This window comes from Balaenoptera ricei, chromosome 15, assembly GCF_028023285.1.
Source record: "Balaenoptera ricei isolate mBalRic1 chromosome 15, mBalRic1.hap2, whole genome shotgun sequence".
Taxonomy (NCBI): Eukaryota; Metazoa; Chordata; class Mammalia; order Artiodactyla; family Balaenopteridae; genus Balaenoptera; species Balaenoptera ricei.
Genome location: NC_082653.1, coordinates 15,294,472 through 15,308,489, shown reverse-complemented (window position 1 = coordinate 15,308,489; position 14,018 = coordinate 15,294,472). Strand labels below are relative to the sequence as shown.

Below are 14,018 nucleotides of genomic sequence, written 5' to 3'. Positions count from 1 at the left end.
GGGAAACTGGGGCTGGGGACACACCTGTAACGGTGAGCCTGTTAGGAATGCAGCTTCTCAGGCGTCACCCAGACCTGGGGGATCAGAATGTGTATTTAATTCCACAAGACCCACAGGCAGAGTCAAGTCTGAGAAGCACTGTTACTGGGCATTTGGCCTCAGCAGGCAGAAGCAGGAAGCCTGGTTACGTGGGAGGTGAAGCATGAACAGCATTGACCCCAGCTCCTCCCCTTCCTCACTCCCCTCCTCATTACCTGATCCCACCCCTCAGCTGGGGTGTGAAAAGCTCTGTCAGCCCCCAGCTTTCCTCAGAAGCCCTCCTGCAAGGCCACGAACATGAGACGGCTCTGCCTCTCCGTCACCCTTCTCGTCCTCCTGGTCACCCTGGTGACCTGCACCCCGGGGGGTGAACACAAGAGCCATGCCAGAGGTAAGTCCCGGCTCACCTCTGCTCTACAGGCTGGGGGGGAAATGAGACTAGTCCATTGTCGACTGAAAAAAACCGTGCAACCTAAAAGTTGAGAGTTGTTTTACTCGGAGGAGATTTTTAGAACTTCAAGCCCGGGAGGCAGCATCTCAAGTAACCCTGAGAGAAGTGCTCTGAGGAGGTGAGGCGGGAGCCAGGATATAGAGAAGGAAGTTTTGCAACAAAGGGCAGGTAGTCTGAATGTCAAGAGATTATAGTAAATTAAAGAAAACCAGATATCCCAAGTTAAGGAATTTAGCACTTTTTTTTTATTAAAGCAATGTTTTTTAAATTTTTTGTTTTTTACGTTTTTTCCCCTGTAATTTATTTCTAATCTCATAGCGTTGCGATTGGAAAAGATGCTTGATATGATTTCAATTTTCTTAAATTCACCGAGGCTTGATTTGTGACCCAAGATGTGATCTATCCTGGAGAATGTTCCGTGTGCACTTGAGAAGAAAGTGTAATCTGCTGTTTTCGGATGGAATGTCCTATAACTATCAATTAAATCTATCTGGTCTATTGTGTCATTTAAAGCGTGTGTTTCCTTATGAATTTTCTGTCTGCGTGATCTGTCCATTGGTGTAAGTGAGGTGTTAAAGTCCCCCACTATTATTGTGTTACTGTTGATTTCCTCTTTTACAGCTGTTAGCAGTTGCCTTATGTCTTGAGGTGCTCCTATGTTGGGTGCATATATATTTATAATTGGTATATCTTCTTGGATTGATCCCTTGATCATTATGTAGTATCCTTCCTTGTATCTTGTAACATTCTTTATTTTAAAGTCTATTTTATGGTTCTGAAGAACCTAGGGGCAGGACAGGAATAAAGATGCAGACATAGAGAATGGACTTGAGGACACGGAGAGGGGGAAGGGTAAGCTGGGACGAAGTGAGAGAGTGGCATGGACATATATACACTACCAAATGTAAAATAGATAGCTAGTGGGAAGCAGCTGCATAACACAGGGAGATCAGCTCGGTGCTCTGTGACCACCTAGCGGGATGAGACAGGGAGGGTGGGAGGGAGATGCAAGAGGGAGGGGACTTGGGGAAATATATATACGTATAGCGGATTCACTTTGTTATACAGCAGAAACTAACAAAACATTGTAAAGCAATTATACTCCAATAAAGACGTTAAAAACAAAAAGGCTAGAACAATATTATCCAAAAAATAAAAAAATAAATAAAATCTATTCTACCTGATATGAGTATTGCTACTCCGACTTTCTTTTGATTTCCATTTGCATGGAATATTTTTTTCCATCCCCTCACTTTCAGTCTGTATGTGTCCCTAGGCCTGAAGTTGGTCTCTTGTAGACAGCATATATATGGGTCTTGCTTTTGTATCCATTCAGTGAGCCTGTGTCTTTTGGTTGGAGCATTTAATCCATTCACATTTAAGGTAATTATTGATATGTATGTTCCTATGACCATTTTCTTAATCGTTTTGGGTTTGTTTTTGTAGGTCCTTTTCTTCTCTTGTGTTTCCCACTTAGAAAAATTCCTTTAGCATTTGTTGTAGAGCTGGTTTGGTGGTGCTGAATTCCCTTAGCTTTTTTTTTTTTTTTTTTTTTTTTGAATTCTCTTAGCTTTTGCTTGTCTGTAAAGCTTTTGAGTTCTCCATCGAATCTGAATGAGATTCTTGCCAGGTAGAGTAATCTTGGTTGTAGGTTCTTCCCTTTCATCACTTTAAATATATCATGCCACTCCCTTCTGGCTTGTAGAGTTTCTGCTGAGAAAGCAGCTGTTAACCTTATGGGAGTTCCCTTGTATGTTATTTGTTGCTTTTCCCTTGTTGCTTTTAATAATTTCTCTTTGTCTTTAATTTTTGTCAACTTGATTACTATGTGTCTTGGCGTGTTTCTCCTTGGGTTTATCCTGCCTGGGACTCTCTGTGCTTCCTGGACTTGGGTGGCTATTTCCTTTCCCATGTTAGAGAAGTTTTCAACTATAATCTCTTCAAATATTTTCTCAGGTCCTTTCTCTCTCTCTTCTCCTCCTGACACCCCTATAATGTGAATGTTGGTGTGTTTAATGTTGTCCCAGAGGTCTCTTAGGCTGTCTTCATTTCTTTTCATTCTTTTTTCTTTATTCTATTCCATAGCAGTGAATTCCACCATTCTGTCTTCCAGGTCACTTACCTGTTCTTCTGCCTCAGTTATTCTGCTATTGATTCCTTCTAGTGTATTTTTTCATTTCAGTTATTGTATTGTTCATCTCTGTTTGTTTGTTCTTTAATTATTCTAGATTTTTGTTCTTTAATTCTTCTAGGTCTTTGTTAAACATTTCTTGCATCTTCTCAATCTTTGCCTCCATTCTTTTTCCGAGGTCCTGGGTCATCTTCACTATCATTATTTTGAATTCTTTTTCTGGAAGTTTGCCTATGTCCACTTCCTTTAGTTGTTTTTCTGGGATTTTATCTTGTTCCTTCATCTGGTACATAGTCCTCTGCCTTTTCATTTTGTCTTTCTGTGAATGTGGTTTTTGTTCCACAGGCTGTAGAACTGTTCATCTTGCTTCTGCTGTCTGCCCTCTCTATTTTTTATTTTTAAATTTATTTATTTATTTTTGGCTGCATTGCTGCATGTGGGCTTTCTCTAGTTGCGGCGAGTGGGGGCTATTCTTTGTTGCAGTGCGCAGGCTTCTCATTGCGGTGGCTTCTCTTGTTGCAGAGCACAGGTTCTAGGCATGGGGGCTTCAGTAGTTGTGGCATGCGGGCTCAGTAGTTGTGGCTCATGGGATCTAGAGCAGAGGCTCAGTAGTTGTGACGCATGGGCTTAGTTGCTCCGTGGCATGTGGGATCTTCCTGGACCAGGGCTCAAACCTATGTTGCCTGCATTGGCAGGCAGATTCCTTTTTTTTTTTTTTTCGTTTAAAAATAATTTAAAAATAGAACAGCAGAGAGATAGAAACTATTTATATATTTTCCAATGCCTATTGTGCCCCAACAAGGTTCACGCCAGGGCTGTCCTACCAACAGTTTCCTGAATTCTGTATTTTCACCATTAAATTCCACAATAAAGTTGGAAATCCACTCACCATTTTTTTTTAACTTTTTATTTATTATTTATTTATTATTTTTTTATTTTTGGCTGTGTTGGGTCTTCGTTTCTGTGTGAGGGCTTTCTCCAGTTGCGGCGAGTGGGGGCCACTCTTCATCGCGGTGCGCGGGCCTCTCACTATCGCGGCCTCTCTTGTTGCGGAGCAGAGGCTCCAGACGCTCAGGCTCAGTAGTTGTGGCTCATGGGCCCAGTTGCTCTGCGGCATGTGGGATCTTCCCAGACCAGGGCTCGAACCCGTGTCCCCTGCACTGGCAGGCAGATTCTCAACCACTGCGCCACCAGGGAAGCCCCACCATTTTAAAATACATACTAAGGTATTTAATAAAATGGCATGGACTATATCTTTTTTTTTTTTAACTCATTTGGTGTTTTTTGTTTGTTTGTTTTTTAATTAATTAATTTGTTTATTTATTTTTGGCTGTGTTGGGTCTTCATTTCTCTGCAAGGGCTTTCTCCAGTTGTGGCAAGCGGGGGCCACTCTTCATCGCGGTGCGCGGGCCTCTCACTGTCGTGGCCTCTCTTGTTGCGGAGCACACGCTCCAGACGCGCAGGCTCAGTAGTCGTGGCTCACGGGCCCAATTGCTCCGCAGCATGTGGGATCTTCCCAGACCAGGGCTCGAACCCGTGTCCCCTGCATTAGCAGGCAGACTCTCAACCACTGCGCCACCAGGGAAGCCCGACTATATCCTTTTCATTCCTGAATCCCAGCATTAAGTACGGTGCCTACCATGGGCCAGGTTCTCAATACCTGAATGACACATAAATAGCCGAGACCAGCAAGTGTTTTCTGGGTGGGCTTGACAGAATTTCTGTACTTGCTGGGGTCACCATGAAATGCATGGTCTTCAGCTTTGCATTTTCAGCAACGTAGCTTTATCAAGTTATCCTCAGGTGAGTAGTGAGACCCTTGGGAGCTGATTCATGGCAGGGTGGCTTTGTAACGTGTCACCTTGACTAGGCTATGTTTCCCAGCACTCCCTTCCTCATACGCTTCCGGTTAGGATGGGCCACAAGAGACATTTTGCGTGATAACTGGAGGGCAGAAGTGAAGCAGCAGTGCACTCGGAAGGTTGGTGCAGGGGCACCAGGCACTGTTGCGGTTCACACATGTCCTTTATCTGCTGGCTCACCTCGTTGGTATGGGGCAGCAGTCAGGCCTGCAGCTGCTCCACCTTCCCCAGGATCTTCCTTCGGCTTCTCTGATTCCTGGCCCAGATGCGTATTTAAGTCTGTGACGCAGGGCCCCAGCTTCTTCTGCAGGAAACCCACATCATCGAGGCTGGAGGTGGTGGGAGGCTGACAGACACGGGTGCCGGGCCATCCGCCTGGTTTCCAGCTCGTGCTCGGTGGCGCCAGTGTCTCCTCGGTCTCCCACTCTTTACATCCGTCTTCCCTTCCCGATTGCCTGTCCTTGGCAACCAGACTTCTGTGTCCTGGAGGCGGGTTCCACCCAGGCTGAAACTCTCTGCGATCACGGGCGTGCCAGCCCCTCCTACCTCCTCCTCTGGGGCCAAGTCAGAGGTGGAGTCATCCCTGTCCTTCTCAGGGTCAGGTGGCTCTTGCTTCACAGGTGGCAGGCCTGGGTCTCCTGCCTTGCTGGGGCAGCCCGGCAGCAATACGGGAGAAGTCAGGATGGCTGTGCCCGGTGTCCAGTCCTCCTGGGCGTCCGCCTGCTCTTGCTTCACCTGGGGTAAGGCCACAACCCAACTGAGGCCAGGGCACTGGGCCTCCTGTAACAGAGCTTCTGTGGAAGCTGGGGCTGGTCCAGGCACCCACGCGGGACTGCTTGCACCCTCCCGTCAGAACACAAGGTCGGTGCCAGGCGGGGGCAGCACGAAGCCACGGCCTGCCTCCTGCTTCACTGGAGTCTGGGCACGGTCTGGTTGGGCTCTGGGTGTGGCCAAGGGAGGCTTCAGAGTCTGACCCACACAGGGCCTTCGGGTAGAGCCAGGCCTGTTTCGACGCGGGTAAGGTGTGGGTGGCCCTGTGCCATCCTTGGACCCTGGCAGGCAGATTCGTAACCACTGTGCCACCAGCGAACTCCCCAGACTAAGACATCGTGCTGGAAATGGATAGCATGGGCCATGGAATGTGAAAAAACTCTTTATGTGACGATAGGTAATCCCTTCCTAGAACCTGCGTGGCAGGTGTCACCTGTCTGCGTGGGGAGACTGCAGATACGTGAGTGGCCCCTGGTCACTTCATGGTAAGTGGTAAGTTCAAGTCAAGATACTAGTCTGTCAAAATCCAGTCAGTGAAGCACCTGACATCTGCAGGGAATTGTTAAAATGCAGATAATGGGTAATAGTTTCTGGATGCACTGTCCCACACGCATTACTCCCCTGCCCCACACTCATTACTCCCCTGCCCCACACTCATTACTCCCCTGCCCCACACTCATTACTCCCCTGCCCCACACTCATTACTCCCCTGTCCCGAAGCAGCATCTCAGCCATCAAAGCCCAGCGACGAGTGGGTCTGGGTTTTTTTCCCCCAGACACCAAATCCATGGTGTCTCTACCAAGACCAACCACCTCTCCGACACCCACTGGGCATCCCCCAAGTCAATTCCCTTCTGAGATTAAGTCTCCAGAGTTAGACTAGAGCCCACAGGTGGAAGACTCTGTGCCACAAAACTGCCCCACTTCAAAGGCCAGCCACAAACCCGTCCCGTCCTCTGCAGCTCATCATGCAGCTCTGGGCCCCTTTGACATTTGGCTGGGCTTGTTCCTGGGGCTTCTGGGCACTGAGCCCAGCTCCCTTCTCCTTGACCCTGGAAGTGGAGCCCAGGGTGTGTGTGTGTGTGTGTGTGCGTGTGTGTGATTGCGTAGAAGGCTGGGCTGTGGTCTTGTTTTTACTGCTGATCAGCAGTTTGGTGCTGGGTGAGGTCTTCACCTCTTTGTGCTGCATTTTTTCTCCTCTGTGATCGGTGGTAAGGTAGAAATATCCCCTGGAGAGGAGAGATGAGATGTGATCATTAAAGGAGATAAAAGATTTACACAGAGGGAATTGTAATCAGCACATCTCGGCAGTGTTAGCTGTTAGTGTGTGTGTGTGTGTGTGTGTTAGTGGGAAGATGCTTGTCTGTGAGTGGATGAGTGAGTGTGTATGGGGGGGCCTTGTGGTACATGGTTGTAATTGGGAGTGAATAGATGGGACAAGTGAAGAGGGGAGGATATGTAAGCCTTCACATGTGCCTGCACGTTATACCTTACAAAGCAGCAGAGTGCATGGTGGGCAGACTCTGAAGCCGGTTTCCTGGGTTCAGATCCTGTTCCTACCCAGCATGACCTCGGGCAAATTACAGATTTCCTGTTGCCTCAATTTTCTCCTCTGTATTGTTAGGAAATATTAAGATTTCCTCACCCTCTTTTAGGATTATCGTGAGGATTAGATGAGTTAATATAAGTCAAATGCTTAGGACAATGCCTGGCACATGGAAGGAGCTAAGTGTTTACTGCTGTCATTACTCATTATTATTATTCTTTTTAAAATAATTAATTAATTTTCAGCTGTGTTGGGTCTTCGTTGCTGCACGCGGGCTTTCTCTAGTTGCGGTGCACGGGCTTCTCATTGCAGTGGCTTCTCTCGTTACAGAGCATGGGCTCTAGGTGTGCGGGCTTCAGTAGTTGCAGCACGCAGGCTCAATAGTTGTGGTGCACGAGCTTAGTTGCTCCGTGGCATGTTCGAGTCCGGACCAGGGCTCGTACCCGTGTCCTCTGCATTGGCAGGCGGATTCTTAACCACTGCGCCACCAGGGAAGTCCCTATTATTCTTATTACAAGGATTGACTTTGCAGGGAGAAGGAATATATGTCTGTTGAGTCCACTGCTTCCATAGGAACCCCACGACCTGGGCAGCATGGATCTCAGATGACACATGACGACACGGGGCTCTGGGAGATTTCTGGCCACAGGTCACAAAGTTAGGGAAAGGGAGAGCTGGGATGCAAATTGACATCCTCCGACCCCAAAACCACAGGTGGAGAGACCCGAGAAAGGGAGATGTTGCAGGCGATCTTTCCAGCCTCCCACAGATCACTCCAGCCCCTGAGGTCCACTCAGGCAGGCAGCTCTCCTGTTGGTGTAACCAGGTGAGGGGTGGTGAGTGGTCATGCTGTGGAGATGTGTTCAGCTCCCTGCTTCCCCTCTGCCCACGCCCCTTACTCTTTTTTCTACCCAGAAAATCAGGGTTTGTCTCCCAGGAGAACATTGCCTTCCCCCAGCTCAGCCTCTGCTTGGACCAGTGCCAGGTAAATAGCAAGTTCCATCCAGCTGAGAAGCTGTGGCAATGGTTGCAGGATGGTGTCCTGTGTCACACCTGTCTTCTGAGGTTAGTGAATTTGGGGTGGGGGGTGAAGGGCATTGATGCCCGGATGTGATGACATCAGCAGGAGGCTGAAAAGGAGGACCGGAGCTAACACACTGCTGTTCACTTATCTGTCCTTTGATTGGCTCTCATCCACCCACTGAGCGGCCATCACCTGCCGTGCACTGCTCTAGGTGCTGGGATGCTCTGTGAGTGAACATATTGGACAAAATTCCACCTGTGGAATCACAATCCTTGTTTCCAAGACCCACAGGCAGAGTCAAGTCTGAGAAGTGCTGTCACTGGGCATTTGGCCCCAGCAGGCAGAAGCAAGAAGCCTGGTTAGGTAGGGAGATTACGCAATAAACAGGACTGACCCCAGCTCCTCCCTTGCTTACTCTCCTCCTCCTTGCCTGTCCCATCCCTCAGCTGGGATATGAAAAGCTCTGTCAGCCCCCAGCTTTCCTCAGAAGCCCTCCTGCAAGACCAGAAACATGAGCCGACTCTGCCTCTCCGTCGCCCTTCTCGTCCTCCTGGGCACCCTGGTGACCTGCGCCCCGGGGGGTAAATACAAGGGCCGTTTCAGAGGTAAGTCCCGGCTCACCTCACCTCTACAGGCTGGGGCAGGGTTGGGGGGAATGAGGCGAGTCCATGGGAGGGGCTGGGGAGCAGGGGTGGGGTGGGTGCTGACAGCCCTCTCTGGATTTCTCCTGAGAAACTGGGCAGTTTTAACTCCAGGGACATTTCATGACTCTCAAAAGGAATCATTATGTTTCAGCTTTTTAAAAAAGTATCCCCCCTAACTCTACCAGACCAGGGACCCCATCTCTGAGACTATTCCTGGTCACTGCCTTGTGCCTGAAGCTCACTGTGGTGTAATGAAAACATCCATATTTGTCCTTGTCCTGGTTCCTGGCCCAGATGTCCTGCAGCCCTTGGAATTTGCTGTCTTCTGTACGGTAATGCAATGAGTCAAGGAAGGGGACCCACGATAGCTTAAGGATGGGGCCGGTCTCCAATAAGTCTCATCAGGTGATTAGAGAATTAGAACTTTCAACCTGTAGTACTTCTGGGGAGAGGAGAGGGTAAGTATTGAGGCTGAGTTCAATCATCAGTGACCAATGATTCAATCAATCTGCCGACCTATGGAAACCTCAATAAAAACCCCTAAACTTTGGGGGTTTGGAGAATGTCCAGAGTGGTGAACATTCGAGGTGATGTGAGGGGAGAGTGTTCTGAGAGGGCCTGGAGGCTTTGCACCCCTCAACCCCCCTTTGCCCTATGCGTCTCCTCCATTCAACCGTCCCTGAGCTTCAGCCTTTGTAATAAACTGGGAGCAGTAAGTAAAGGGCTTTCCTGAGTTCTGTGGGTGGTTCTAATGAATTACTGAAAATGGGAAGTGGGGTCATGGAACCTGCGAATTTATAGCAAGTTGGTCACACGTATGGGTGACCCCGGGACTTGTGACTGGCATTTGAAATGGGGGCTGTCTTGTGGGACTGAGCCCTCATATTGTTGAATCTGCACTAACTCTGCGGTTTTAGTGTCAGAAGTGAATTGACTCGTGGGACGCCCAGGTGGCGTTGCAGAATTGGTTGGTGTCAGTAGGGACACCACATATTTGCTCTCAGGGACAAAACCCGGACTCACTCTTCCCTTTAATTTGGTGACTGTGGCTCGGGGGCAGGGTTGTGTTTAGTATGCGTCAGTGCTCCCAGCAGCTCTTACCAGTTATCTGTATTTTCAGAATTCCTGGCAGAATCAAGTAGTTTATTAAATGGGTTGTGACATGATAGTATCATGGTGACCTAAATACTTACCTACTGTGTGTGCTGGGGCAAGTCATCTGTGGTTTCCTCACCTGGCTGGGGACACCTGTTACACAGGTTCTCTGAAGGGATAACCAACCAATCATGAATTTCATAACCAATGATGTCCATTTTCCCCCAAGATGTCTTCATCTGGAAGACTTAGTCTACCTACCTTTCCCTCCCCAGCCCGAAATATTTAGGTGTCAAATAATGATTATTTCTCTATTATTAAAATTAATCAGAAAAGTCTGGGACAGCTGAGCTTCTGCTCTGCCTGAGGCAACTGCAGGGAGGGCAAGAAATCTAGCACTGTTGTGAGTTTGTTCGTGGGCCTAAGGCTGTTTTTCTTCCAGGCTGGAACAATATTAGTCAAAACTCAATGCCCTTCCCCTTGCCCCCCTGTCTATCACTTTACTATCCTCTCAAGATATAGAATGTTAGAGCTAGATTCATAGTTATATAGACTTGCCTCATCATTAAATGGACTTTTCACTAACAGCAATTCAATGATATCCATTCTATTCAATGAACGTACGCTTAGCATGAGCATGAAATGGGAGGTCAATTCCATTAACAATATTTCTCAAGTCCTTACAAGCATTGTTCTTGATGTGGGGAAACAGCTGTACACAAAATAACAAACTAACTTGCCTCCTAAGAGGGAGACAGATCACAGAGAAAGGGGAAAATAACATACCAGGTCGTGATGAATATTTTGAAGAAAGAGAGTGATGGGGATAAAGGAGGCTGTGCTCTTTCCATAGACTGGTAGGCAAACCTTCTATGATAAGGAGGTGCTGGAGTAGAGGCTTCAGTAAAAAGTGCCTGGTGTGTTTGAGCAGCAGCCAGGACTAGGGTGGCTGGAGCTGAGTGGGTGGAGGGCAGGGAGTGGAAGGGGATGAGGCAGAGAGGCCATGGGGGCAGGTCGTGAGGAGCCGTGTAGGATAAGAGTCAGAATTTGACTGAGAGAGATGAGGGCTTGGTCATGGGAGCAACCGGATAGGATTCAAGTTGTAACAGGGTCCCTGCGGCTGCATTGTGAAGAGTGGCCTCTAGGGGGCGAAGGGCAGAGACAGAGGCCCAGGGAGCAGGCTGCTGCAGTGGTCCAGGTGAGCAATGATGGAACGTGTACCTATGTTGTTCCCTGGGTCGATGCCAGTTCTTTTGAATAACATGAATGCCTTGGTCTGTTGAGGGTTTTATGCAGGTTTCACTACCTAGTCACGATTCATTAAATCATTGGCCACTGGTGATTGTTCAACCTCCAGCCCCTTTCTCCTCCCTGAGCGGAGCTGGGGGAGGCCATGGAGGAGGGTGGGAATGAAAGTTCCAACCCTCTGGTCAGGCAGTTAGTTCCTGTGGCAACCAGCGCCCATCCTCGGCTTACTAGGGGTTTCCCAATAGTCAGTCACCTCTGTCCCATAACAAAAGGCAACTTATAGCTCTCTTCACTTTGGCAATTCCAGGGTTTTTAGGAGTCTGTTACTAGAAATGGGATGAAGGACAAATATATTTTTATTATAAATCACAATATCAATATTCCCTCAATATTCCATTATTCCAGTCCCCATGAGGTAACCAAAGCTAACACACCGGTGTGTTTTCTTTCATGCCTTTCTCCGTTACATCGTGATTCCTTCACACTTTTTTTTTTTTTTGGCTGCACCACTTGGCTTGTGGGATCTTAGTTCCCTGACCAGGGATCGAACCTGGGCCCCCTGCAGTGGAAAAACGGAGACCTAACCACTGGACCACCAGGGAATTCTCTTCACAATTTTTTTTTTTTTAATAGTGGAAACTTTCAACCATTCAATTAAGTACAGAGAATAGTATTATAAACCCCATTTACCCATCATCCAGCTTCAACATTTATCATCATGTGGAGAATATTATTGATGTGGGTCCTCTTTTTTTTGTAGATTGTTTCAAAACTCATCTAAGGCATTATGGCAATTAATCCATAAATACTTCATGAAGAAGATATAGTTTTTTAAGATGATTACCATATCATGGTCACACCACAACATTAATAGTAACGTGTTGGAGCACAGGCCCTCGACTGGCCTTTTCACACTTCACACCCCTGCACCCCAACATTCTCTATTGCAAACAAGCTGGGTGTTGCTGTTGTTGACCTTATAGACCAAGCTTTTTTTTTTTTTTAATTATTTATTTATTTATTTATTTTATTTATTTATGGCTGTGTTGGGTCTTCGTTTCTGTGCGAGGGCTTTTCTCTAGTTGTGGCAAGTGGGGGCCACTCTTCATCGCGCTGCGCTGGCCTCTCATTATCGCGGCCTCTCTTGTTGCGGAGCACAGGCTCCAGACGCGCAGGCTCAGTAATTGTGGCTCATGGGCTTAGTTGCTCCGCGGCATGTGGGATCTTCCCAGGCCAGGGCTCGAACCCATGTCCCCTGCATTGGCAGGCAGATTCTCAACCACTGCGCCACCAGGGAAGCCCCTAGACCAAGCTTTGATGACCATTCTCATAACTGACCCAGAGTCCCTCCCATCCTTGCAGACCCCCCGCCTGCCTTCTGCCTGGAGCCTCCCTACACTGGTTACTGCATGGCCATCTTTATCAGGTACTTCTACAACGCCAACTCCGGGTTCTGCGAGACCTTCGAATATGGCGGGTGTGGCGGCAGGCCGAACAACTTCCTGACATCAGAGGACTGCATGAGGACCTGTGGTGGTGCCATCAGGCCCTGGAGTAAGACAGGGGCAGGGCAGGGTGGTAGGGGAAGGGCTGGGGAAAGAGAAGGGGCTCAGGGGGCCCCACACCATTCACACCTGCACAGTGTCTTTCCTCCTCGCTGCCACCCAGGAGAAGTGGCTGCAGTGTCCTGTGAAACCACACACTGAGCACATCCTCCACGGGCCAGCTTGGCAGAAGGTCACCCCTAGAAGCCCCGTCATGAGAATCTGAGCCTCCTCACATGCTCCCCTTTTCTCAGATGGGAACACTGAGTCAGCCGCCCTACAGAGCAGGTCTGCAGAGTTCCTGAGCTCCCCACCCAGGCTTGGAAACTCACTTCCTTCTTGTTGGTCATTCTGGTCCTGGGAGGACTGTGGTTGCTCATTTCTGGGATGGTCTAGGACCCAACAGAATGTACCGTGTCCAAGTCTGGGGCTTCAGAGATGTCATTCAGCCAGTCCCTTTCTTTTTGCAGAGGACCAGTGAACCGTGCTCTCCCGACATGCTGAAGTCCGAGGAGGAGCCACGCAGGGCTGGGCTGTGGCTGCTTCTGAAACAGTTCAGTCTCCTCTGAGTCCTTCTCAACCCCACCCTCCTCAGCAGAACCCTGCCTCTTTCCTTCCCCCCATGGGTCTACTTGCTTTAGTTCTGTCTCATCCAGTCGGCTCTAAGCGCCATGAGAGAAAGTCTTCCCTTTATCCCTAGCACTTAGCACGGTTCCTGGCACAAAGGAGACCGTCCATAAATGTTTGAGGAAAGAAAGAATGAATGCAGGAGCACATTCCTCATGACTGGAGTGACTACGGGGCCTGGGATTTGAAGCAAGTGTTCTAGTCCTAACCCTCATCCTCGCTGCATCCTCACCTTCATCCCCCTCGCCACCATCACTATTCTCCTTGTGGGTATCGTTGGTATAATTTCTGGAATCTAGTTCTGAGAATCAGTGATGGCAGAGGTCTTTTCATTAAAGAAGCCCCTTTCCCCCACCGCGATGTTGAACATTTTCCTATCTGTCATTTAAAATTCTACATCCTTATAATCAATAAATTAATCTCCTAATTAAGCTAACTTGTGTGGAATCTGATTTTTGCACCTAAGAACCTTATCCAACACTGTCCATGGAGATGGTGGTCCTTCTCATTATTCTGCAGAGCAGTGGACACCTCCCCTTTTCCTGCCCTCAGACTGGGCCCTACCAAGTATTGGAAGAAAACCTATTACAATACCATCTACCTCTTAATGGACACCCCAAGCTACAAAAATATCTGGGAGACACCTCAACATGAAAGCTTTCTTTCTTTACTTCTTGGGTCAGGTCAAATTTTGGGGCAAGTTGTTCTCCTGGACTCTTAGAAGGAGAAAAGAAGAAGCATGAGGCTCAGTTGTCCAGTTTTCCAAGGAACACCCTTCTGCGAGGTCATTTGTATGGAGAGGGGGCTTCTTACTTCTGTTAAAGAAGGGCAACTACCCTCTTTTGTGAGACTGGCCATGTGCCAGGCTCTGTGCTTGTCATTTTCCCCAAATTATTTGTTTGTATTTTCCTAATGATACTGCGAGGGAGGAAATGGGAGCACGGAAATGTCAGTTAGCTGGAGGATTAGTTTCCCGGGGCTACTGTGGGAGCCGAGGTGGAGGTCCTGGCTGTCACCTGAAGAGGTCAAGGCCAGC

At 48.3% G+C, this 14,018-nt stretch overlaps 1 protein-coding gene and 1 pseudogene across 1 annotated transcript; one reads left to right on the top strand and one right to left on the bottom strand.

Moving 5' to 3' along the window:
- Window positions 1-4,692: 4,692 nt before the first annotated feature.
- Window positions 4,693-6,821, bottom strand: LOC132349478 (methyl-CpG-binding domain protein 1-like; annotated as a pseudogene).
- A 1,513-nt stretch (window positions 6,822-8,334) lies between these two features.
- Window positions 8,335-13,418, top strand: LOC132349042 (spleen trypsin inhibitor I-like). Its single transcript, XM_059897143.1, has 3 exons — window positions 8,335-8,429; window positions 12,174-12,365; window positions 13,056-13,418. Exons 1-3 carry the CDS (start codon window positions 8,336-8,338, stop codon window positions 13,139-13,141), a joined length of 372 nt encoding a protein of 123 aa, XP_059753126.1. The 5' UTR covers window position 8,335; the 3' UTR covers window positions 13,142-13,418.
- The last annotated feature ends 600 nt before the right edge of the window (window positions 13,419-14,018 follow it).